The sequence below is a fragment of the Parambassis ranga genome, chromosome 3 (assembly GCF_900634625.1).
Source record: "Parambassis ranga chromosome 3, fParRan2.1, whole genome shotgun sequence".
Classification (NCBI taxonomy): Eukaryota; Metazoa; Chordata; class Actinopteri; family Ambassidae; genus Parambassis; species Parambassis ranga.
The window spans coordinates 21,679,343-21,706,496 of NC_041024.1; the positions used below are offsets into that span (position 1 = coordinate 21,679,343).

Sequence of the window (27,154 nt, forward strand, 5' to 3'; positions counted from 1 at the left end):
CCAATGGATCAGTATGGGATCACAATATCAACCCTTGGCTGCAAAAGCGCCACAAACATAAGATTAACAATGTCCCACAAACCTGTTAGAGCGTACAGACTCTCCTGGAAATGGCACACCCAGATGTGATGCTTTTTTGTCGAACTAACATGTGTTGTTTCCATGGTAACATACCAAAATGTCTGTCAACACGTCTACAGGCAGCTGTCTGAAGTAGCTGCTATCGGCCTTTGAGTGGCTTTTGATAATTACCACCAATTAGTTCCTCACCTTAGATTTTATTGGCAGAGTATAGACAGGTTCTGTGACTGTGAAATTATCCTTCCTGTCCAGAGTTTGGTAGACATGTTCCTCCCCCTCCTCTTTATCCTCTACTTCTTCAAGCTCCTCCTCTGAGTGGTCAGGTGACGACAGACGGTGCTGGCTGGCCAAATCTTCTGCCCATCTGTCTCTGTGGACGGTAAGAATGTGGACAGCTAGCTCCACAGAGGGACACACTAACAACCAATTTAACTTGTCTAAGAAGAAGAAATATTAATAATAAGTTGTTTAATATCAGGATACTATCTGGTGTTAATTAGTTCTATCAATGATAGCAGTGCTGTTTACTCTATTGCATGTATATTGATCAGTTTTATTATTTGTAGTCTGTGTTTTCCTTTTAAATTCTTCAGATTGAAACCCATAATATAATCTTTTGGTAACTTTTCAAGGTCCTGTCCTACATTTTACTCCTTTGCTCCTGGTGGAGATCGTAGATTTTGTACTTGAATATAGGCCAAATAATACAGCTATTTATAAAAGTGGCACCATTTTGACCCATTTAATTCTGGGACCATTTTGACCCAATTTTCGTTTCTGACATACTTGACCCACTAGTGGTGACACACAAATCTTGTGAAACTGCTGTGAGAGGGCTACCTGGTGAAAAGTGCAGTGCTGATGTTTGGCTCGGATATGAAGGATCCTGATCGGTCACTCTCACAGAAAGATCTCGGCCGGGCTGGAGGAAGGGCCCAAGTCTGTCCAGTAAGGGAAGAGGACAATATGGCTGCCGCCAAGGCTGATCTGTGGACAATGCACAAATAAATTAATACCACTTGCAAGTCATAGTTTTGTGGTTTAAAATTAAACATGACATGATTTCCTAGAGGCGTTTGACAGCTTATGTCATTTCATGTGGAAAGGTGTAGTTGGGCCCACACTGCTGATTAAAACAACAATATCTACTAACCAGTAAACCAAAAGACAGGTCTCTGTGTTGTATCAATTCTGTTTTGGCTTTTTTGTAATCAAAACACTGCTGGCAACATGCTTTTGTATTGCAGTGTCTATGCCAGTTAATGTTCTTAAAGGATCCAATTATATTTCAGTCAGTAACAGTCTTGAATCAGCATTACAACAAAATACAGCTGGTGATCAGTCTGTGTAAATGGGTCAGCAATTGAGCCAGAAACATTCCAAAAGATGGATTAACAGGAAACAGTTTAAGAAATAGGACCACTATGGATGGATGCTGGAGGTTAGAGGTAAGGAAGGGAGGGGGTTAGGTACCTGGGTCTCTCAGGTGAGGGGTTGGGGCGGTGAGGAGGAGGGGTGAGAGGTACGGCTGGCTTGGGGGCAACGGAGGCAGCAGGGAGCAGACCGTGAGCTATGTGTTTCTACACAACACACAGAGGAAGGTCAGGCAGACACTTTACATCACACAGACACACACGGTATAACACAAGGGCTAAGGAAGGAAAAATATCACATTTCCACGTGGTCAACAATTCATAACAATTTCAGGAAGTGACACGCTATATTACAGCAACCTGACCACAACAGGTCCAGACAAGTCTACTGTAAGCAACAGAAAACTAGCTTGTACGCAATAAATACACGGCTTCCCTCTGTACACATTTTTGTCAACAACATTACACCACAATGTTGACGATTAACTACTTATTTACTAAAGTGTAGTTCAAGTGCGTCAGAAAATAACTTTTGACAGCATTAGGTGGCAGAAATTGGGAAACTAGCTAGCTAAACAAAGGCAGAAACACGTCAGCTAAGAATGAGAACTGGTTCATTTCTCTTATAAAAATGCGTATAACTTACAAAGTCCTTGTCTTTCTCCCTCCTGAAGCTGAATTTGAACATCGTGAAAAATATGTTTGACCCTTAAACGAACTACATTCAACAGGCTGGCTGCTTGCTGCTCTCGGTAACCAGACGCTTCAGCACAAGAAGGCACCTCTTTATAAAAGTGGTGCTGATTGGCTGAATATGAAGACATGAGCCAATCAGAGACTGTTTAAATTAACCTAGCAACGACTTCTTATGTCAACCAGCAGATTGAGCAGCAGGGGGCGATGACGTTCCGCTGAGAACACATGGCTTTTGTAAACATTCATTTTGCTACTTTCGTTCAGTCTTATTATCATTTATTGATAGAACTGAGATTTTCATGAATACATGAATACAAAAGAAACACACTTTACCCCCACCTTACCTTAACAGGGTGTTGGATGTTTTGTCCTTTTCTTGCCATGTAGCCTAAGCTATGGTATACAATTCTGTCATTTAAATTCAAAAGCACTGTTCTTTCAACAGTTCAGAGCCCAAATCAACTCTTTCATAGGGTGTCCCTACAACAACATGCTCACACCCACCCACACCCACCCACATACACGCTGCACAATGAGTATGATTAGTATGGCAAGGCCCAATGAGTACACATTATCACATGGTGTTTCAGTTTCTGAGATAAGGGATTAGAATGTCATAGGACACCAGGTCGGACTCACAATAGTTAAAAACATGAGTGTTGACTTGGTGTGTGTTGGCTCACGGAGGGCTGTGGTCAAACTTCATTCCAGACATTCCTAGCCCGTTTGGTAGTTTGAACCAGAGAGATGTTAAAAATCAAGAATATCACTAAAAATCAATCAAATCAGGAACTTGATCTTGAACCTTTGTTTCATTCTCTTTTATTGAGATTTTTAGTTTACACATAGGATACAGCATGACACAAAGACCATCACAAAGCAACTGTGCAGTACAAAGAACAGAGAAAATAGCAAGGGCAACCTGACCGGTTTAAAGAACAGGTACCATATCCCTCTGCATACACACCAAGGCGTTTGGAATCGTAAGGCACTGTGACATGCACAAAAAGATGTATGCATGCTTCTGTTAGTACACTTCATGACACAATATGACAGTCTTGTTATACATGTAATGTGACATTTTCCTTCATGATTTAGCATAAATGGCACTTAAGACATAATATTAGGTAAACAAAGACAAACATGGATGTTACATCTTCTCAGTGTTACTATTTAAAAACATTTACATTTAAAATATCTTTACAGAGACAAAATGTAGCCATATATAAGTTCACCAAAGTGTTAAGCAAGGCTAGTAAAATACATTCCTCCAAGAAACCAACCGAGAAATCTAACGTGCAAAGTTAACCATTCACAAACTCACTCGACAACCTACAATTTACAGGTAAATATGTATATTTTTGTGTTTTTCATTACATAAATAATTTGATTATCAAATGTGTATAAGAATCTACTTTGTAGATAAAGAGATAGTCCAACACTGCAAAGTGTCAGCAAAATGTGGGATGTGATGAGGATTAAGACAGGTAAAAGACAGAAACCTGACTGTGGGCTTTGATCGAAGTCACCGCTGGGTGACTGGCTGTACGATGCAGAAATGTCATCAGTCTGCCCACATTCTTCCCTTCTAGAAAACAAAATAACCTTTAACTACATCAAGATTCACATTAATAGACACACAGCTCACTCCTCTTACAGATGGACTAATGGAAGAAGTGGATAAGATGCATACGAATGGTGAATGATGCATCCTGGAATATCAGGGTGGCATATTGGTCTGCAGCAAATCTGGTACATTAGGTGACCCTAAAATGCCACTATTTCCATTTCCACAGTGCCCCAGACATGGCATTAGGCATAAACAACAATCCAAACAAATATAATAACAGTAATACAGAAGAAGGTATATTTATATATATATATATATAATTATATTTATATGACTCTTAGCAGCTTATAGAACATTGCATTCATTAACTCTCCCCAGACAAAAAAAAACTCCACTGCACAATCTGTCTTCCCTCAATCACTGTTAAACATACTGCAACAAGGTTTATTACATCTACATATGCATTTAAAAACATGAATTTCAAACCCTAATCCACTGATGGCAACAAATAATGTGGCAATGACAGAACCCTTTACATATGCAGCATGAAACAGATGCCTATTGAGGATGTACACACAACATACAGGGGCAGCTATGCACAGCTTCATCAGCACACAATGGAGCAAACAAAGGACTGGTTTCGCCACAATAAAATCACCGCCTTGCTGTCAAATAGAAAGTGGTGCTGGGTGTGTTTGCACAACTTTGTTTTCTTCCCTCAACATGTCTGAAGTGTTTCTGTTAGAAAAATACTGAGATGACAGTTTGTCTTAGGGCTCGCTCTCTCTTATTATTACTGCTATGTTTTCCCCCACAGTGCAGATGTACTGTGCTGTACACATACTGGCATGGTACAGAATGATTATGTTTAGTGTACAGATACAGAAGTGTGCTGGAAAAATACCCATGTACTAACATGTGCACCCATATACAGTATTTGGCACAGCCACTTTCCAGAGGAGCCCGCAATAATGTCACCGGTACCATGGTGACATCTGAGCTACATACACTGCTGCTTAGTATTCCAGTGGAAACCACAAGAGGGACTGACACGGTACCATAGCAGGTCCAGTATGGGTACAGCACAATACTGTACATGGCCATACTGCACAGACAGAAACAAGTATGCAGGTTGACTCAGTAAAGGGCACTGTCATTGTTGTAGGAGCTAGAGCTGGGGAAGGTGGGGCAGGGTTTATTCCAGGGCAGAGAGCCAGAGTGGTCTGCTGTGGGGAGGCTGAGGGTGCTGGCACTCTTCAGCTTGTTCTTCAGACCCCAGCTGAGGAAGGAGGACTTCTTGGTTACTTTGCGGGACTTGGGGTTTTTGTCGTCGTCATCGTAGGCCAGACAAATCATGGAGTATGTCTTAGGCAGGTTTCCACAGAAGGTGGCACTCTTGGTAGGCTGGGTAGAGACAGCAATGATACGTTTTAGTGCAACTTTTAATGGAAAGTAGTAGAGCTGCATCCTGCTTTACATACTTTACAGTTTAATTCAAAGGTTCACCCCTATCAGTGAGCCTATAAATAAGTCTTTGTCACAGTTTAACACAAAAGTGCAGTTATTTGCAATGCTAGCACTTCTCAAGATACAAACTGTTTCTGAAAGACTAGCAGGAATTAGAGATTCATTTCATTTTACTATGATCATATTTATTGCAGATCTATTGACTGCTTTTTGCTAGACATTTGCTAGACACATGCACACCACACCGAGGAAGAGTCTGACACTGAATGGTTTTTGCTCTCTGTGCTGATATTTAGACTACAGACTCATAAACCATTGCATACACAATCCAAATATAAAAGTCATGAAAACTCATGCAGCTGTTCTATACACACAGTGTGTATACAAAGAGCTGGTTCTCATGAGAAATGGCACAGGCTGTTTACATTGTCAGGAAACACGACCCAGAGGAGAAATCTGAAACTGCTCTTCAGTCATCTGATACATAGGCCGAGTTTGCTGTCACTGATTATCAATCAAACAGACCCCACAGATAAGCTATCTCCAAAACACACAGGGCCTACCATGGGAGGGTTGCTGTCCATCATGCTGACCACCTGGATATCAATCCCCTCTTCATTCACGTCCTTCAGCAGTCGCATCACCTCGCTTACACCCATCCATTTGCAGTCTGTGTCGCCCACAACCACTAGGTAGTCACCTTCTTTCAGTCCATCAGCCTGGAGAAGGCAAGAGAACAAGCAGGAGTTAGAGAGTGAAATCCCAATGCCAAGACCGAGTACATATTTCCAACTGACATTTCATCTGAACAGCAATGAAGTCAAGTTGACCTACTTTCCTTCAACACTCAGTTAGGATGAGCAGAAAATAAACTGAGGTTTAGACTCATGTGTGCGTGAACTAGAGCACATGGTTTCTTTGAGAAGTCTGTTCTATCAACGTGATCTCAGCTCACATAACTTGATCCGTGTTCACCTGAGGCTGGCCAACAACTCCGAATCAGGGAATCAGACAGTTCTAAATAAAAATCCTGTTGAATGCCGTTTTCAAAGTTCTACAAAGTTTGACCTAGTTAGGCTTATGCAATACTAATCTGTCGCTCTGCATAGCCTGCAGGGCCTAATAAGAGCCTGCTCTTTGTCAGCAGCTCTTAATGAGCTGTCAGGCTGCAAAGGATTTCAGAGAGTAAACACTCTCTGATTCTTAATTAAATTACTAGCCGGAGTAGCTACGAAGGAGAAGGAGGAGGAGGAGGAGGAGGAGGAGGAGGAGGAGGAGGAGGAGGAGGAGGAAAAAGAGGGAGTACCCTAACAACATTCTTTTAGACTGACTACTGTTTCTGAGAACGGTCTTTTTGAATTTAAGGTTAACTGAGGAGATAAGTTTTTGTATATAAACGTATATGATATTCTTTAGGCAACCTTGCCGAAAACTTCAACTCCCTGCTAGCTAATCCTTTTAATACTGAGCAACCTATACATCTTGCTTGAGTTTGAATTTGACAGCACAGAACTGAGCATGACCTCTGAGATACATCTCCTGCGCACAAAACAGTAGATTGTGTTAAATTATTTATAACAGTGGTTGATGAAAACCCTCATATTTTACACAAAAATGTAATTTTTAAGTCGCTTCCTACATACATTTGCGTATATTATTGAGTGTGACTTGAGTTGACTGTGATGAATGACACAGTATCTTGAGATCATTTATGTCTCTGTATACTATATTGGTCTACACTGTCACATTCACATAAACTGAAACCAAAGCCCATCTTCTCCTTTTCAGTCAATTGTAAACATATTAATTAAATTCAGTATTATTTATATAGCACCTTTAACAATCAAACATGTCTCTACGTGTAATTACAATTACCATAGTTCTACTTACAGCAGCTGGACAGAGGGGGTCCAGTGAAACCACCTGCACTGGTGATTCTCCTTTCAGTGTGAAACCCAGGTCTCGGTCTTCAGGGCGAAGTCGTATGGTCCGTGGAGCCGTCCACCTCTGCTTGGCTGAGAAGACTGACAGCGGGCCCTGAGAGGACACAGTGTGGGGATGCTGGGATTAAAAAACTGCAGGATTTCTACACTCAGGAGGATGATATCTTGTTGAGTTTCATTTTTGTGAATGTCTCAAGGAACATTATATTCTAGTATAATGACTTCTTCTTGTGTCCCCTTTGACATATGTGACCTGTTATTAGTCCAGCAGTAACTGTGAGGTTAAGTTTTATTCAATGTGCTTTGACAGCAGCTACACATAACATTAAGACTCTTAACAATGTCTACTGCCTACAAACATGCCCTACTTTCCCTTTGAGACTGCTGAAGCTATTTCTAATACTCTTGTTATCTGCTGGGAAAATCTCTCCACTAATCCTGACAATCAGTTCTATGTAGCGCCAAGATGACTCCTGTCGCCTTTGACTTAATTATCACCTCAGCCAGTGTATGGCACGATAGTAGGATTGTAGTCTTGTTGCTAAGACTATTAATGAAGAGCTAGTGAAAGGATGTAACATAATCCAGAGAGGTACTTATTCAAAGAGATCCCTTACACAGGCTGCACTGGAACATCAGGTCCAACCCTTGACCTCCTAATGAATTATTTGCTTATAAGGGTGTTTTTGTGCCATAAAAAGGAACAACTATCCTGTAACTGGGTACATGGACAGAAGGTCCCAGTTACAGGGGCGATTTATACAGGTGTCCTATCCACCACATTAGTGAGCACAACACAGTAACTTTACATCATCAGTTTAGTATGAAAGATCCCAAAAGGTCTCAAACTCCATACCTTTGAACATGGAGAGGATAAATGACTGATTCATTTAAAATATCCACCACACAATGACCAGAGCTAACCCTAGGACCAGAGCACCTCTGTCCATGGTTAGTGTTAGTTTTGCATTTGTCAGTTTGGGTGAAAATCCAGGAGGCTGTTGGTGATATTTGCTTCCAGGAGACTCACCCTTGGTTGGTTGTATACAGAAATAACAAAGGATGCACTCTGGGTGTAAAAAAATGTCTAAAACACAAATCCAGAGCCATCTCATGTTACTTAATGAATAAAACCAACCAACACATATGAAAAAAACAGCAATGTGAGTGGAAAAATATTAGTAACCCACATACCAGCCTTTGGAAAAAGTCGATGACTTTCACCTTTGTGGTTGCAGGAACCTCCATCTCTGCTTTGTGCTCTGTTTTAGCTGTAGAAAGAATGGGGAGAAGACAAAGCTGTTATTCTGCAATGTTTACCCTCACAACCGCATTTCAACTGCTGCCCTGCAGAGAGACAGGCAGTGTCAACATTACATCATTTCTACTTGGAAATAAATGTCACTTATCGCAGCTGATTGCAGCAGGTGTGGCACACAACACAGCACAGTCTTTTATGGACCGTTTCCTGAGAGACAAACCTCTCAAATCAACACAATGGTTTTTGCTTGGCAGTGGTGTCTTTTGTGAAGTGTTTGTTGTGGTAACCCTAAGGTCACTGGTCAGTTTCTATGTCAACCAGATGAAGAATAGCTTGTTGCACCTCAGTGACACTTAACACAGACTCAAATAAAATGTACAGTCATTATAAGCTTATTTTTCCTTGTGCTGTTTTCACTTAAAAACACTTAAGACTCACAGATGATGTCTGGGGCCTCCATGTAGTCAGTGAACTCTTCCTCAATTTCATTTTCACTGAGCTTATTGAGCGAGCGCTGGTGACTGGCTATTAAAATGTCCTGCAGGACCTCCATCTTGTTTGAGTGGTGGCACAAGCCATAAATCCTCAGAGCCTCCTCGTGACCCAGAATGGCCCGGCGAATGTGAGCTTTGCCTGCAGAGAGACAGGAACATTTATTATAAAAATGGATTGGGGGAGGAAGGAGGGAGTGAACAAAAAGAAGGAGGAAAAAAAGGGGCGAGTTGTGACTGGTGCTATAACATTCATCTTACCAATGCGGTGACGTTCATCTTTCTTCTTCAGGATGTCCAGGGGAGAGCGTCCCTCAGGTAGCTGGTCGTACACCTGTGACAAGGTCTTCTCCTGCTGGTCCTCATCGTCATTTGGACCCACTTAGCACACAGAAATGTGTATACAGGTAAGGCAGTGTCCACATTGTTGTATCACAAAAATAATGATAAAGACTACAACTGACAGAGGCATTATAGAGCACCTGCTTGGCAGTGTTTGTGGTTAATGTGTTTACTACAGCAGACTTCATTCAATCCTGTTTCTGGGTTGAGTCCCCTCTCTACAGTCCTGTGCTTAATTGCTTCATTCTCCTCGCTCACACAGGAATCTGTTAATGAGCAGCCAAACTCAAAGCTGCTTCGCTTCGTTGTTTCTCCATTCATTCTGTCTTGTCCTATGCCCATTCCCGGTACAGCTAAAAATATTTTTATCAATCTCATTAAAGTTTCCTTTTTAGGTTAATTTCTTCCAAGTATAAATGTAAAATATGAAAAGAAAGGAATAAAATCATAGAGCAAAACATTGCTGCATAGATGCTAGAGCTAAGAAAGAAACTACTTTTTTTAAACCAACAAACCATCACAAACACAAAACCTGCATTACCACCAATCCCCAGAGTACACTTACAAAACAAACCTCCCTTCTCTCAGTTGCCGTCTGTCTCACTTGATAGTGTGATCAGCAGTAAGAGGCTACACAACTCTGATCCTCCTCCTCTCACTCCAGGCACCTTTTTTTCTCTGTCTTTTCTACTCTTACAGTTCCTCGAAACTTAAGCCTTTCTTTACCACAGGGTGTGTGTGTGTGTGTGTGTGTGTGTGTGTGTGTGTGTGTGTGTGTGTGTGTGTGTGTGTGTGTGTGTGTGTGTGTGTGTGTGTGAGAGAAGATGTGTGTCCACCCCTAAATAGCTGTTATGTAATAGCAATGTGGCTGGCTGTGCTTCAGTCCAGCTATCTGACATGACCAATCCAATGGCCCATACAGCACTTTAAGAAGGATCAGGTATTCCAGGGTGTTTAAAATCAGGTAACAGAAGTGCGGTAACAGCAATCCAATAACAGGTTTACATCTAATAGGCAACATCAATAAAACTTCCAGTAAATGTTTATATGGAGGGCCAGTTGTTATAACCGTGGAACTTTCCTGATATAAAAAGCCACCTGTTAACTCTGTCCATAGTGTTTTTGTTGAAAGAGAATAGGGATTTTATGGGACTTGTGTTGCCCTTCCTTTGAGGAGTACATCTAGGGCTGTATTTTACCTGATGCATACTATCTACTGTGGCACTTGTTAGTGTAAATGTAGTTAGAATCTGGAACTTCTTGCAGACATCGGTTGCATAGTTTAATTATCTAATTGGTAAGTATGCAAACATAAGATCGTTTCTTACATCGATGGTCCAGCAGTGCTGAGGCTACAAAGTAGTGAGCCATGGAGCGGTAGTGGTTGGTTTTGACTTGTGACATGGTGGACCAAAACAAGGGGACATTGTCTTTGATTGGCGTCTGGATCATGGACTGATGGACTTGGTCGTAGATTTCTGAGACCTGGCAAGAAGAGGAGGATAAAGTGAATGAGAGGACACTGAAAGCACCCACCAAGAATCTTAACTGTGGTGACATTATCACTTTACATTCACACTAAGCACAGCAGTCATCGGGAAAAACAACGGGTGACTTTCCTAGACGGTGTGATGTGAGGACTGCACGTGTGCTTTTGCTACTTACCTTTGCAGCTTCTTGGGCCATTTTCATCAGGGTGTAGAACTGGTTCCGGATCCCAGGCAATGCAGTCTTCTCAAACAGACACTCCTGAGCCTGAGCAAGCATCAGCCGGATCAGCATGCTGAGCATGGCTGGACTCATGTCGTAGCTTGGAGTGTGGGTGAAAGTTTCTTTAAGGTTGTTCAGGATACCTGATGAAGAAGGAGAAGTCAGCACTGCAGTCCAAGCTCTTCCAAAAAACATCCTATATAACTGTGTGAGAATAAAGCTTAATCTGGGCTATACTGTAGTAATAAAAGAATTTGGACTAATTACAGTATTCTTGTGATTCTGTTTTAGTGACACAGTCTTTTGTACAGCTACATTAAAAAGCTTCACACAAAGAGATAAGTCATGGCCTGTTTCTGTTTCTACAGTATTCAGTGAGAGAAAAAAAAATGCTCGCCACTGACTGTAAGATCAATGTGTGCTTCTTTAAAATACGGCCAAGACATGAACCAACTTAAATTAGTCTTTCATGTTTGATGGAAGCAGTATGAGCATGTGCATTCCAACTAAGAAGACCAGCCTTTTATTTTTCAGATTAAAACCCTGGCAAAAGAGATTTGCAGACAACTTAATAACAGAGTACTGCTGAACTACTCTTCGTCTGAGATCCTTCAACTGCTGACTGGCTCCTCCCATCCACGCTTTTATGTCTTAACCTAGAAAGAGAAAGAGCTAGCTTCCTTGCGTATAGCCCCAGTCAGCTACTGCCTTAGTAAACTAGTGCCTCTTCATAATAGTGACAATGTTCCCTGTAACAGTATAATTGTTTTACTTCGTACAAGCCTCAGTTGTAGCCATCAAAGCAGCATAACTAAGGCCATGTTCAGGGCTGTAATTATAGTGCAATACTTCACTTTATTGCCAAGTCATAATTCTATCATGACTCGAGTTTCCTAAAACCTTTGAGGGCTGGAAAGCCGGTTCATGATTGGTGCTTTTTGGAGCTCAGCCACATGACAAGAAGCCAGAGAGACATCGTCTGCATTCATTCTCTATCATGGAACAGAAGTCGGGGAATGGTGGCTGGCTCACACATTAAAAACAAGACTGTTCACACTGTTACTACTTTTCTGAACAATCTGTCAGAGAATGTCCGTGAAGAAACCGAGTTTCCACTTATCACTGCACTTCTCTCTTTGACTGTTTCAAACACTTTTGTCAACAACAGTTTTAGTAAGTAGAAGCAATCCATCTAAGTTACTTTCACCATTTGTCTTGTTTGAATCACATGGTGTGACAGATTGACTTGGGTTTTAACAAAATCTTCCAATGTCTAATTTATATCACCTATCTACCTACCGGCAGCTTTCTGGAAGGAAGAGATGGCCTCCTCCAGGCCAACTATGGTCTGTCGGTCACTGCGGGTTGCAATCTGAGAGTAGAGGGCAGCCATGTTGAAAAGAATGCTGGCCTTCTCTAATGACAGGTTCTGTTGGCACACTGGCACTCCTGTGAAGGAGTCATACCTGACGAAGAGAAAACAGCTGTTATTTTTCCATCAAAAAATTAAAGTAAAAAAAGCTATACAAGGAAGATAGCTAGTAACAGAAGATATTCACATTGATATATAGTCAGCAGGAATAAAGCAGAATTAAATAATGCAAATATTACTGCACTGTATTTATATCTAGTTTGGATTGAACTCAAACCTTTTCATCTTTTCTTCTTGACAACTAAGAGTCTCTGAAGGTTTAAGCCCTTAAGCTCATCTTATCCTCATATCTGATACATGCATTAAGTACATTTACTATGAAGTCAGTGAGACGTCAGAGCCTTCATCTGGATCAAGCAGCCACCTCTGGAGCTGAGAAATGAAGTTCCCTTTTTGTATCTTAACAATGCATGGGGGGGGGTATTTTAATCATATCTGGAATTAGATTGACATATAGGCGTGACCGCTTTGAGTGACAGGTGGTTGCCAACTTAGTACAAGCTCTCTGCTTCCGTGATTAAAGACAAGAAGCTAGTTTTAAAAAAATGGAATTCACTTTACCCTTTATTGTGTAAAACATGATTGTGTGACTGATTCAAAGATTCGAGATGTTGGCATCATTTACTGTTTAGGCTTTAAGACTCTGGAGATCCTTAAGGCAGCATAATTTAAAAAAAAAAAAAAGCAGCACTGAAATCATTGGGGCATACCAGGTGAAGAAGATGCCGGTCTGGCGGGTTGGAGAGAAGAATCGACTCTCTATCAGAGGGATATGGCTGAAGTATTTTGCAAACAGCTCCACCCCTCCATCATTTCTACTTGGTGTTCTGCAAGCCTGAAGCATAAAAGAAACAATCTGTTCTGATACAGTCAACACAATAACAAGGTGCTTTCTTCTTTTAAAATGACACAGTGCTATTGTCTGAGCTCACTTCAAGAATAAGTGTAATAGCGCTTAATTTCATGCACTTTTTTTCAGATTTTTATATCTGACCCAACCTATAAAAGTGGTGGCATGTGAATATAAGTGCTGGGTAAATAAATCATACCTGTCGCAGGTCCATCAGGTCAGCAATCTCGTCTTCAAAACTGTTCCCATCTTCACTGTAGTGCTCCAAGATAAGGTCCTGTCAAGGAGTTGTCAAAACAGTTTTCTATCAAGTTGTTATGTAGTTCTGCAGGTTATTGACAAGCCAGCCAGATGCAGGAGACACCTGATCATTAAGATGTTTAGACATCAAAGTCAGAGCACCTGTTACAATGTCTGCCAATAAACTAGAGAAGGATGCAGCGCACCGTAAATGTGCCATCAGGGCATTTTACGAGAGGGTTTGCCTGCACTGAGGCGTACAGCAGATTCATGACGACTCTCCTAGTCTCAATAACTAGTGACCCACTTTCGATTTGACAAATCTTGTTATAGGCAGACGATGCATTCATCCAGTATGAACACAATGCACAAAATGTCATGACCTATATACGGAGAGGAGACTTTAGATTTCTATAATACTAAAAACACAGCCTGCTATTGTACCTGTGTTTGTCATATCTTACTATTCATACTATTTTTACCATACTGTAAAATCTGTAAAGCTATAAATGGTTTGTTTCTTCTGTACCTTGAATGGAGCTGAGAAGTCAACTTCTTTTGTCTCCTTCAGGCCCAAAGCGATGAGAGGAATGTTTGCCGTTTCTCTGTAAGCAAAACAGAAAGGCAAACACAGATAACATGATCAGTCATCTTATGAGCAACAGATTGCTCACTGACATGGTGGCAACAGGAGAGTCAACACTAACAACATGTGATCGTGATACTTTTCATACAAAAAGGATTTTGGAATGCTTATCTATTTCACCACACACACTTTAAAGTCTGATATCAAACAAGAAACGCCATTTGACCACAGACCAAGCCTTACTGAGGGATATCATGATTAGATTAATGTACATGTGTGGTGCTCAGCGCAGCCTGATCACAACAGTGACAGCTTTGTGGCTTGAGAAAGTTGACAGTTTAATCTTAGGTGTAGTTTCAAAGAAGGGAAGTCAGGATTAGGCAGACGGTGTTGTAATCACACTCTGCTGGAGTTAGGATTTAAAGGTAGATGAGGCCCCCATGTCTCCCTGCATTGTAAGCTACACAATTCTGTTGATTAATCATTCTGGAGTTGCAGCTTTGCCTCAGTGAGGTTAGCAGTGAATTTACCAGTGAATATCAAAGCCCTGGTTTGACCTATATTATTCATCCCGGAAAACAGAAGAGCTATAAAACACCAGTAAACCTTCCGTTTTGATCTTAGCTGTAGCAGTAAGTTTCTTAGACTTGGAGTTCCTTGTTACTGACAGATGGAAAGCAGGTTCAGCTTGTTATGAGAGCTGAGGAAGTATATGCTGACAGATACCTGCTGCTGATCAGAGAGAGGCTATAAAAAAAACAGAACCCTCCCCCACACTGGGAGCACAATAATGAGGTGTTACTCAATAAATCACCCATTTACAAAATAGGGGTGCAACTAAAAATGTTAAGCATATGAATGAAGGCTTTAACGGTAGCACAAACTTCAAAAACCCTATAAAAACCAAACCGCTAGAGACATTTCATCTCAACCCCATTATGTACGGGCCCCTAAAAAGGAGCTGATAAGAAGAACTATAGCAGACGTCAAAACCACAGTGTTCAGAAAAAAAAACAACTCCTCACACCCATTCATGGCTTGATGATAAGACGGCATTCCTCTGGCATACTGACACTGTGAATCTCAGAAAACTCATTCATCACTAACACTTGACACAGCCAGATAAAGGCTGCTCTGTTATCCATTAGTACTTGTAGATGAGATCATTCTGGTCTTTTCTCTGGTTTGGCAGAGCCATGCCCATGAGGGAGGAGGGTATCGTTCTGCAGGGAATCTGAAATGTTAAAAGCCTCTCAGAAGCTCACTGCCTCACCCCCCCACCCCCTGCACACACACACACCTTCCCACTCATCACTGAAGTGCCCGTGTGCAAGACATGGAACAGACCAGTCAAGCTGTAAGCTGCAGGGAACTGTCATGCACTGTACCATTCAAATACATTATTATCTAATGTAACACAGTATAGTGAGAGCTTTCAGACTAAGGCAAGATGATAGTATATAGATTCATGAGTTCCTTTTGATCTATAAGAGTTGAGTGGTCTTTTATTTTGATAGCAACAGGTTGATAGTAGGCACTGATGTCTCACTCAATCTGAGTGGAATATAGGAGTGAGTTTTAAAGGAATTTTGGAAAATTAGGTTGTGGTTTTACAGGACTGACTGCAGAAGTTTAAAATTCATACAGAATGCAAATACGCATAACAGTAAAGCACCCTCTACACCTATAACATGTACTACAACTGATCTGTTTCAATGCTACAAGCCTGCTTTTACAAGCAATGTACACATATATTATGTTGGAAATTGCAACTAATCTTTTTTTATCTTTTAGTCAGAAACTGTAGCAACATTTTGGTACATGCATTACCTCATGTCAAAAACCAACTGGATCTGGTCTGAGTGAGAAATAACCTCAGAAAGACGCTATTCAAAGGACGGTGCGCTAGTGGGAAAAGTCTAGAAAGCCGAGGAGAGTTTTTGTTTCCGTACTTAAGACTGAGGTTGTATTTCAGGCTGAGAGGTGGAGTCTACCTCTCCATTGTGGCGGTACAACGTCATCCCTCAGAGACACTTGCTTAGAAATGCCGGGGTAGGATTTTCTCAACATATCCAATATTCTCATGTACAAGCTACCTGCATGGCCTTTTGTATACCCAACAGTGTGAACATGATGATGTCAACACTTTGCACGTATTTAATTTTCAAAGAAAACACACAATAGAAGACAGGTGATGGTAGATGCAGAGCATGTGTGTTGTCTGTGCATGGAGCACGGAGCAGGTGTCTTTCTAGGAGCCCATCAGAGGCTGATTGTTCCGGCACTATTTATCGGCCCGTTCCCATGTGACAGAGGACACTTAACAATGTTCTGAGAGGCAGCTGTTGAATTTTGAGATGTTCATTATCTCAGAGGCAGGGTTGTGCAAGGTTTACTAATGTTCAAAAGGGGAGGTCATTTCTTTTTTTTTCTCTTTGAGAAGGATATGTAGAAATATTTTATCTGTGGATCATCACTGAGTGAAACATGTTCAGGAAAATATTTGCCTCCCTAGATTCCTAAGGGTAAAGTTCATCATCTAACACTGGGAGTCCTGCCTTTCTGCAGCCCAGCAGACAGGCAACCTGATTTATTCAAACCAGGTTAAATCCTCTTGGTCCTACCAACACAGAGACCCTGTAAGCCAAATAAACTAATCTGGGCTTATTGTAGTGGTTTTATAAGGTCATCTGCAGATTTATGTCACAAACTACACGAGAGCTCTAATTAGGTCTGAAAAGAAAATCCCTATTGATGTTTTCAGAATGTTTGCAGCTTGGTACACAGGCCAGCCTGCAACATTTGTGTTGATGCCTCTCAGGAATATTGCCTCCTCCATAACCTCCCCCCACTCCTTACTGCTGCTATCGTCATGGGTAACATGGGCTGTACGAGCATGGATTTGCATTATTTGTATAGTGTAGCTTATATGTTTGTGATATATATGCGTGCATTTTGGTATTGCGCGAATGTGTAGTCCGTGATATGTTTTCAGTGTGTGTATATGTGCCAACGCAGATGGTCTTTCTCAAGTGTGAGAAGAGCCCGTTGGAAACAGACCCTTTAATTTAGTGTTCATAATTTAAACCCATTTGGTGTTTTTTTATTAGTGAATATATTTCCATATCGTTAAAGCCTTTGTTTCTCACTGAAGTTTTGCTAAAACGTGATTGAGAAAATGATCTGTCCTCATTACATACATATAGGATTTTCATCCACACCCCACAAAACCCGGGCCTCTCTCTGCAAAGTAAAACAAAGGACCAGAACCTATCACTGTCACGCCCGGCCCAGCCATGACACTGACTGAGAGACGCCTTTGACTAGATGCTTATCATCTTGGTTTGCATGCAAGTTCAGCTCATCGTTTCCTTGTTGCTCTGTGCATTGTGTCACAAAAACCTGTAAGTCCAGTTTGACAACAACAACGATCTCCAGCACTTTGTCTTAGTGTTTTTTCTGGATGTCTCTCTGTTCCGCCACACGCCCATTTTCTGCTTCTCTGTCATTAAGCACCTTTCATCTAAAATTGTGGATGATGACTGTCTCTTGTTGGCTGCCAATCAACGCTTCCTGTGTTCTTACACATGTGTTTTTAGGAGCAGAGGCTTAGATCTACAGGTTCAGAAATGATGTATGTTGCATACATGTCAAATTAAGGTTAGAATTAAGGTCAACTATAAAGAAATTGGGGAGGTGGGTGACCTTATATTATGGCAGAAGCACTGGTGGCAAAATCCTTTGTGTGTACACTAGAAAGCCGTTGCTTAAATCTATACACTACTTACATGCCATTAGTATCAAAGTAAACCTTGAATTGTACCCTCAAAGCTGAAAACTGTGAGAAACTGTAGTGTATTGCTTGCAGATGCAATGCTACTGCCGACATAACTAATTGCCAATACAAATTATTATTTACTTTTTGAATGAATCACAGACAGAGCAGCAATATTTATACATACTGGGCACTCTGGTAGACATCCACTGAGCTGTTGAGTCCTTCCAGCTGTCCCATCAGTAGCTGCAGGTTGGAGTTGACATAGCTCAGCTCCAAAAGAACCATCTCTTTGACTTTATTGTTGGATGTAGCCCTGCACACAGGAGAGATTGTAGAGAGAGACAAAAAGAATGAAAAAAGAAAGGTTATAAAAATTAATGGAGTGAATGAAAAAGAAGGAAAAAAACATTTCAGTCTTGTTATTATCCTCTTTGATGCAGCTAAAAGCTCCTGCAGCTGATTATTAAAACAAGCGTGTCTCTCCTGGTATTTGGGACCACAGACCTGCGTCACTGTACCCTGCTGTGCACTCGATTTTCTTTCCAGCACGCAACCTTGAGCTCACAGCCGCACACTCTCTTCAGCTCATTACATATGGTAAACCCACCTTTGCATGACACAAGAACCACACTATGATTGTGCCACCACACTGAGAGTGTTTTAGTAGAGATCAGAGCTAGTGTGCTGCGCAGATTGGTCGAGGACACGGTAGAGTGATGTATGCTAAAAACCTGGGTCCCCCAGACATCCAGCTGTTTAAGTAGTGCAATCATGTTGAGAGTGGTAAAAGGCATCCTGGAGACAACATCCGTTTTTCTCTAGCCATTCATTTCCTTCGCCCATCTGTTTCTGTGTAAACTTCACAGAGGGTTCACTGTGAATATTTTACAGCATTTTCCTCAAAACAAAAAATGCAATATCCAGTGCAGCCTGCGTGTTTTGTGTTAAGGTGTGGAGGAGCCCTGCACAAAATGTGCCTGTGTGTAATGTGAGTATGTTTAGAGGGGCAAGATAAGCCCCTAAGTAAGGATTCACTGCATAGCAGAGATAAGGCTTGTCCTGATACATCTGGTGTGAGTGTGTGTTTGTGTGTGTGTTAGCATGCATGTGCAAAGTGTCTGAATCCTTTATAAAGCAGAATAATATGTTGTCTTTAAGTTAAACACATGCATCCATGGTGACAGAAGATATCACACACAGTCTCACTATCTTTATCTGTGCTTTAGAGTCTATCTAACCAGTTCCATTGTAACTAATATGACATGTGCACATCCCTGCCAAAACCTGTCAGTCTGGAGACGTTTCAGGACCTGTCCCTCTGTCACCTGATCCCTCTCTACTGTATAATTACAGAGGATGTAGATTTTAACATGATAGGTGACATGTGATGAAGTGCTGCTTGCAGGCACAATAAGTCAGGTCAGCTAAGGGTTAAAAAAAGCAATTAAAATTAAAAAATTTAAACTTAGTCATGGTATGTTACCTTTAGACTTCCCTGTAACAAGGAAGTCCTGCTTAACATTACCACCACTGCATCACTTCCTTTCAGGCTACCTAAATGTTTCTGAGGAGGTTTGGTCTGGGAAACAAATCAGGGCTGTGGAGGTGCTGCGGTTTGGACAGATTGGCTGCTAGCTAGCCTAGAGGCTGTTATTATTAACCAATTTTAATATCTAATATCATTCTTCAGTGCATGGGAATCAGACTGTGAGCCAGCAAGTGTGGTCTGACAAATGTTTTCAGTTTGTCAAGGCAGATATACAGTTTGTTGTGTTTTCCTCAGACATGAGATGAGAAGAGAAGAGAAGAGAAGAGAAGAGAAGAGAAGAGAAGAGAAGAGAAGAGAAGAGAAGAGAAGAGAAGAGAAGAGAAGAGAAGAGAAGAGAAGAGAAGAGAAGAGAAGAGAAGAGAAGAGAAGAGAAGAGAAGAGAAGAGAAGAGAAGAGAAGAGAAGAGAAGAGAACTGGTCTGACCAGACTGACTCCACCTGTTGCTGATAGAAAGAGGAATGCAAAGCAAGAGAGAAGAAAAAAACAATGATACCAAACAACCAAAAAGACAAACATTCACTGTTGCAAACACAAATATTACAAAATAACTACAAATCTTATGTTTTTCATAAAAAAATTATTTTTCATGTGGCAACAAAGGGAGGTGTTTTCATGCATAGCCTGCCTGTTAACACACATATGGAGGATCCCAGGTAGAACCACAGTCAGACTGCATAAGATGTAGGTATTTAAATAAAGCTGAGAGCATACCTAAAACTTAGAAATGCATCCAGGCAGATATCTGGGCTGCAGCTGGGTTGGCAAAACACACACACACACACTGTCCATTTGCCTCTGGCCCTGGCTGGGCAGTCTATGTGAAGTACCAGAGGAATGTGGAGGTTCCTGAGGCTGACAGTGGGCTTAGACAGGCCTCATGAATCCACAAACACACAAAAGCACAGCAGAATCCTCTCCTACTAGACTAATCTTAGCACAATGATCCCACAAAGGCAGAAGTTGAGGCTACACTGGGTGGGTAAAAGATGAACCTGTAGACCTTTTATTTCTCTTGTCAATAAGCTTCATCTTAACCCACTAAACATCATTACACCATCCTAAAGATATGTAGGCCTGCCTAAGCCCACAAAGAATACAAGGTGGACACAGCGTCAGCAGGGGGAATAGTTTAATCTAGGGACGAGCATGTCATAAACAGTGTTTTTATACAGTTTATGACGTGCTACTTCTGTTGACATTCTGCCAGAGTTATTGATTTAACTCTGGAAATTTCTGAGGCTGTATATTTATTGTAATCAACAACAATTAGGGGAATAATAAAACGTGACTTATGTCCCTTTTATTATATCGTCAACGGGCAGCTGGCAGTTAAAAGACTTGTTTTTCTTTTCGTGTATGACATTTAACAGCTTTCAGGAAAGACTCCATACTCAAACTGACCTGCATCATCAATCTTATCTTAAAAAACAAGATGCTATTTTTACCGCTTACAAAGCTAATAAACAAATTAATCTTATCAGGAGGGAAACAACAAGAAATACAAAAAGTCTTTGGGCTACTTTCTACTGAAAAATAAATCCATCTCTTATCTCTGAACACACAGAAGGTCTGGTTTGTACTGGCAGATACTATATATATAAAAGAACAATTGCAAGATTACAAAAGGCCTGATAAGACACCATTTTGCAACCTAATCCAAACAAAAGGCTCAGTAAAAAGTAGTTTCAGTGGTTCCATGTCACAGTAGCTCTTTGTTTTCAGGCTACATGGAATGCTCCTTGTCAAGATCATGATCAGCCAATATCATCTGCTCCCCTCAGCTGTTTCAAGTCTGATCAAGAATTCACGACAACTCCTGACACAACAACGAAAGAGCGTGAACATGTCACCATCAGCATCAGAGTTTACTAGCGGTCACATGTATCAGCATGATATAACTGACCAGCAACACTGACACTGCCTTATCTAACACATGCAAATCCACTCTTATGTTTGCTTGTGTGTATTTTTGTCTTTAGCCTGTCCTCACATTTGTTGTTGTCGTAAAATACATTTTATAACAGCTCAACATTCCTCATTTTAACAGATTTGTAGGGATTTAATAACCGCACACGTGCACATACAGTGTTAATGGGCATCGGTTTGTTCTTACTTGAGCAGATTCTCAGCTCCAGCCCTCATCCTCATCTGCTTGATGATCTGCTGGTTGAGACTGGCTCGCTTATTCTGCAGTTTGCTTCGTCCAGTCTGTGCGAATGGGTTGCAACCCTGAAACAAAGGAACAAACGTGTCAGCAGAAAGAGTAAAACTTAGATCTGGGGGGGAGGGGGCATATACAAAATGGAAAAAAGCCATTATATACTGTAAAGAAAACGAGTCAGTTTGCTTGAATCAAAACATAATTCTGTGTCCTTTTCCATTGTATATGCCAACAAGTGAACCATGGTTGACATAACAAATGTCTTTGCTTGTGTTTAACTTTTGAACAGCTTGTGTGTTCATTCAAGACCAAAATATTCTGGTACGGTTTTGTTATCTGGTCATTCCAAAAATTCATTTTTTTTACTTTTTAAATATATTTTGTGTTTTTATTCTTTATCCCTTATCTAACAGTATAAATAAATCTAGGTTGTATGTGAAAAGAGCTGCACCTTGCTACAGTCTATTCAAGAGAAACACTTGTCCTCACTCTCCATGTTTACACATACTGGTCTGTATATGGCTGTACTGTGTGTCCTTGTCCCTATCACAACTACTAGTGTACCCGCCTTACTAAATCAACAGGCTGTCACTCACGAATGTATAGATAAACTGGCTCCTGACATTCGTGGCGACTGACTCATGGCACAGCAGAGGTGTGTCTATACTCTATTTTGGATAACAAAAATAGCGTGATGCACAGAGACCAGTCAGCACAGTAAAACCTGTTAGTTTACCCTCAAGCGCATAGGACATTTATTTGACACAGTGTCAGTGTGTGAGGCATCTTTATTTCAGATGTAGATTTTACTAACCAAAATATAATCACCCTAAAAGAGATTTAAGTATTACACTAGATGTAGATGCATTTAGCTGAGGGACCCATCACCATTTAGATTTTTAAATGTACCGTAATCTTAAATAAAACTTGAATCCCTTTTTAATGCTGGTTTTCTCCACTAGATTTGTGTCAATTAGTTCATCTCTTTCTAATCTTCACGCCCAGTCATACCACCCAGAAACCTGAATGAAATTAAAAATAAATAAATAATTAAAAATAAAAAAACACAACCAAACAACAAGGCAGAGTACACCCTGGATCAGTCTACCGCAGGACTGCCCAACAACAAAGTATTTAGCAATGTCATTCTCAGTACTCAACACTGCAGGTCAAGAGTCATACCACTTTAGTTACAGTATAATGCACACCATGACTAATTTGCCTTAGCCTCCTGGTTGATCCTGTAAAAATACCTCAGTGACCAGAAAGTGTAATGATTGACTATTTATACAAATAAAAGACTTAGTAACTACACAATAACTCTGTATTGAGGCTATGAGTGCTGAGGTGTGGCAGCTATTTCTAGAATGACGACAGAAAGATGTTAGACGTTGTCATGTCAATCATTACGTCAAACATGAGGTTGATGGTGAAGAACAGAGGAGTGGCTATACTGGTTAAGAGTACTGTAACCATAACAGCAAGTTAGTGAGTCCATATTTATGATGCAGTACACTATGAAACATTCCAAAGTGATGATCTTGACCCTGAGTAGCAATGACATTTTAGTCATGTCAACATAACACTCCTTCTCAAGTCTTTACAGCCTGATACCTGATATTTACTTGGAGATTCTAGCTTGTCACTGTGTCACACAGAACATTTGACATCATATTAAACGCATAGATCCGAACCCCAATCCCAGACCTTCTGTCCTTACTAACCCACATAGCCGCACAGAGAACCGAACCCCTCCTGCCCATTGGCAAGCTTGAATAATACAGTCTTTCTCTGCCAGTGTACAAAACACTTCATTAGAGCAAAACACAAAGACAGTCGAGTTCATTATTATATCCATCAAAGGGCAAATTAATCTGCTTTTGTATAACTGAAGCTTCATAGAGTACATGTGGAGCAATGGTTCATGGGCTAGCTGCTTTATACAACTGCTGATTGAGACTGGAACCTGTCCCGTCCTTCAGACGACCCAATTATGGAACACTCACAATTTGCCCTAGAAATACACTGAGCATGCTCACTAGCTCCATATTCGTGCCTCATCATGATGACAAAAGTTACAGGCAAACATCATGTGAATTGAACATATTCCGATTCCGATTACACAAGTGTCACTTCGACACATTTTACATATTATCTTGAGTCAGCATTTGATCAAAGCTACATCTCTCATTTGTCCAATACAAACCCCACTGACAGAACCTAAGTGTGTCTCCAAGTTCAGGGAGCTTGTCTGCTTTTGCGGACCCAGACACATGTTGTCAATTTGTGTCTGTGGTCTGGCAGAAGGACGGCCCCGGGCCAGATGCTACGTCAATGCCCGTGCAGGCCACGAAGGATAAGGAGAAGAAACATGCCGATTCGGCTTTTTGTCCTGCCATCTTTCCATACTGCAGCCGTCCAGTCGGACCTCGGCCAGCTGGAGGTGAAACAGTGGATGGCTGGGAAGGAAGCCCTGAACCGCAACAGCTCCCCGGAGCATCGGTTGTACCCAGTGAGGCCTTGTAAATCATTAAACTCGTTTTCACCCAAGAGAAAGAGGGGCACACAAAATGGAAGCAAAGAACAACCTGGCTCCTTGGTTAAAATTTGACCAAAAACTTTCCAAATGCAAATCTCTTTAACATGACTAAATGAGAACTCATTACCTTGTGGTTGTGGAGAAAGTAAAACTCATAAGAGGAGAAAGGGAAACGTAGAGACTGTGAGAATGATGATGAGTTGTAATAAAGAAAAACATCTAATTGAGGTATTAGGCTCCACGGCCTCCCATCGTGCCCTATGACAATGCGAGAATGTGGCTCCTACTGACCTTTTTATAGACACAGGAAGTGCAGCACAGAGCCTAAATCCAGACAGTGTTCAGAGGGGGATGCAGGGGGATTGAAACACACAAAGGCTGTGTTGAGATCTATCTAAACAAGCTTCTCTATAAAAACACTCCAGTTGAGTATATCAATCCAAATGTGGAGGAATGAGACACAGACCACAGCATGGCAGACAGGGAACTCAGTAAAAACACATCACATAATCAGTCAACCACTGCCAAGTGCCTTGCTCATAGCCTCTAACTAAATAAACATAGAGGATATGTTACAGTCGCAGGTAAGTCAGATATGCCAGAGGATTCTCCGCTGATACAATGAAGGCTAAATACTCCAATGATCATCACAGTATAGCTAATTAACATGATGAAAATGTTCCAGAAAACGCAGCTTGCGTGATACTCTTCTTATCTCGGTAACAATTTAGATAATCTGCAAATGACATTTACATATGAATCACTGAGGTGATGTTGTTATCCCAAGCACCTCCCATATGTGCCACTGTACGACACATTCAATCAATCAAAGTGTTAAAGGTCAGGGCTTTAGTGTGGCTCATTTGAGGTCATTGTTAGGAAGAAGACAGACATTAGCACATGAAAAAGAAGACCGAAACATTATCTGACCAGTGATGTCAACAGAGCTTTCACCTGTCAATCACCATCGCACCTCAACAACAAACAGGATACTGATAATGTTCAATGTAGGATGTTTGGTCTCTGGCCTTTCTCTCACTATCAGTAACTGCAGGAGATACAGATATTCTTAGAGTGACACACACACACACCCATGACCACACACACACACACACACACACACACCCTGCTGACACCTGAAGCTGACAGCGCTTCTGCTGCTGTTAGTGACACATGAGAAGATGCAGCATTTAATTTACACTGGAAATAAAAAAAAAATGTTTGTCGTATTATATCTAAGACAAAGAAAAATGGCCTCTAAAATTAAAACTTAAATCATGCTGCTGATTCTGAGAGATAACACAGAAATTCTAAAGGTGTCCATAAATAAATAATTTATTAATTAACTGATCTTGAACGTCTGATTTACATATTTATATACTATTTGCTGTAAATAATGTCTATACTCTTATTTTTTTTACCCCTATATGTTAGTATGCAGAGTGTCTGTATACTGCTGCTGCATTATAGGAATTTAAAGAGTAAATTATTTCTATTCTATACACTCATTGTCTCTTCATATAGGCCTACTGCTTCCCCTTATTTATGTTTTTATTTTTCATGTATTTATTATGGACTGAGACCGATTTACTACAACTTTATTTTGAGTTGCGAAGACATTTTTTTACAAGTGTGTGATAAATATGCTGGATATAAAACTTGCTACTTGAGCTTTTTGTTTGCTACGTTAGCGATGACATCACAAGGCGCAACAGACGTTTACGTTCCTGTTCCCAAACACTCACCTTTCTGAAATACTTGCCGTCTCCTCCGCTGTCTTTGATGCCGTTTGGTAAAAGTGTGTCCGTCATCCTGAAGGCACAGACTCAGAAGCTCCGAGTAAGAAACAAGCGAAGTTTAAAAAAAGAACGAACCGCTGCTGTGCAACAGGTGAGGTCCGCTCTCCTCCGACAATGCTCCTGCTGCTCTGACTTCCCTTCACTCAGCCGCAGTCTTTTCCACCAGGAACCACAAACTCCGCCCAGACACATGAGAACGGAAGCGGAGTGGGTGGTGCGTTAACGGCACACACACACAAAACACTCACCGGAAGACACCTGTGTCCTTCACTACAGCACGTAAGCAGTAAAAAATGTTGTGTGACACAAAAAGCATTGTGACACCAGTGCAGCCGTCAAATACCTCACATACAGGTGCTATTAGCAAATGTAGCTTAAAGCTAGCAGGCTAAATCTGTATGCTAGCAGCCACCCTGACTTATAACCTACAGTGTTTCTTCAAACAATTCGTAGGCCTATTTTATTTTATCTTTATATAAAAACAAACAGAGGTGCGATGAAAAATTCAGTCTTTATTGCATTTAAAGTCAGTTGTTTCAAGCTAGCAAAAATATAACTAATAATCATATATGCACCTTAAAGCTAACAGTATTAAAATAAAACAATATTGTTAAGATAGGTGTACAAACACTGGAGGGTGTCCTTAAACACACTGGAGGGTGTCCTTAAACACACTGGAGGGTGTCCTTAAACACACTGGAGGGTGTCCTTAAACGTAACACGTTTTTTTCACTTAGTGTATACAAAAATATGCAAATTTGCGTTTCCCGTTAAAACCACAAGGAAGTTCTTTATTTTTGTGACAACAAAACAGGTTTTTTTCCAGCCTACACATCGAGAAGGACGTATGAGTGTTGGAGTGTAGGTAAGTCAAACTTTAATTTAAACAGGGCAAACTAATGGTGCGTCCCACATTCTGTACACATGAATAATCACAGCTGTTTCAGCAGCCTAATACAGTTTGTTATGGGGTCTGTTGAATCATGTTTCTTTTGTACATCATTACTTCTGCCACTTCTGATGGACACAATTGAAGCAAATTTGCAAGAATTTACAAATTTACAAATAATGTAAATGAATACTATGTTGTATTTTTCAAGAATATAGACTACAAGGAGTTTTATGCATGAGTGATAAGATTTTAATGTCATAAGACAAAGTTATGCCCACTGCAGACTGACAGAGACACGTGTAGACATCATTCACATGGAGTGAAAGACAAGTGAAGTAAAAGACAGACATAAACACAAAAACAGGGTCTAATAAAATGGTCACAGTTCTAATGT

At 40.8% G+C, this 27,154-nt stretch overlaps 2 protein-coding genes across 6 annotated transcripts in view; both read right to left on the minus strand.

Moving 5' to 3' along the window:
• The window catches only part of cep89 (centrosomal protein 89), a 35,919-nt gene extending 33,288 nt beyond the window's left edge, over nt 1-2,631 (minus strand). For 3 of the 4 annotated variants that reach the window (XM_028402806.1, XM_028402804.1, XM_028402807.1), the window contains exons 1-4: nt 2,101-2,229; nt 1,555-1,661; nt 922-1,068; nt 271-451 (exon numbers count right to left, since the gene is read on the minus strand). In XM_028402806.1, the coding sequence (XP_028258607.1) occupies nt 271-451; nt 922-1,068; nt 1,555-1,661; nt 2,101-2,142 (477 nt within the window). In that variant the 5' untranslated portion in view covers nt 2,143-2,229. Of the gene's footprint in view, nt 1-270; nt 452-921; nt 1,069-1,554; nt 1,662-2,100; nt 2,230-2,494 lie in introns of those variants that run through there. The other variant, XM_028402805.1, reaches the window with a different exon arrangement.
• A 325-nt stretch (nt 2,632-2,956) lies between these two features.
• rhpn2 (rhophilin, Rho GTPase binding protein 2) lies at nt 2,957-26,001 on the minus strand. Of its 2 annotated transcripts, none has more exons than XM_028401830.1 (15): nt 25,815-26,001; nt 21,483-21,598; nt 18,005-18,133; nt 13,986-14,061; nt 13,416-13,493; nt 13,077-13,201; nt 12,234-12,400; nt 10,890-11,077; nt 10,553-10,709; nt 9,144-9,263; nt 8,830-9,024; nt 8,355-8,401; nt 7,078-7,224; nt 5,751-5,906; nt 2,957-5,124 (listed from the first exon to the last, which is right to left on the minus strand). In XM_028401830.1, exons 1-15 carry the CDS (start codon nt 25,878-25,880, stop codon nt 4,858-4,860), a joined length of 2,034 nt encoding a protein of 677 aa, XP_028257631.1. In that variant the 5' UTR covers nt 25,881-26,001; the 3' UTR covers nt 2,957-4,857. The 2 variants fall into 2 exon arrangements, with proteins under 2 accessions (XP_028257631.1, XP_028257630.1); XM_028401829.1 differs by having other exon boundaries at nt 8,325-8,401; nt 25,815-25,880.
• Nucleotides 26,002-27,154: the final 1,153 nt, after the last annotated feature.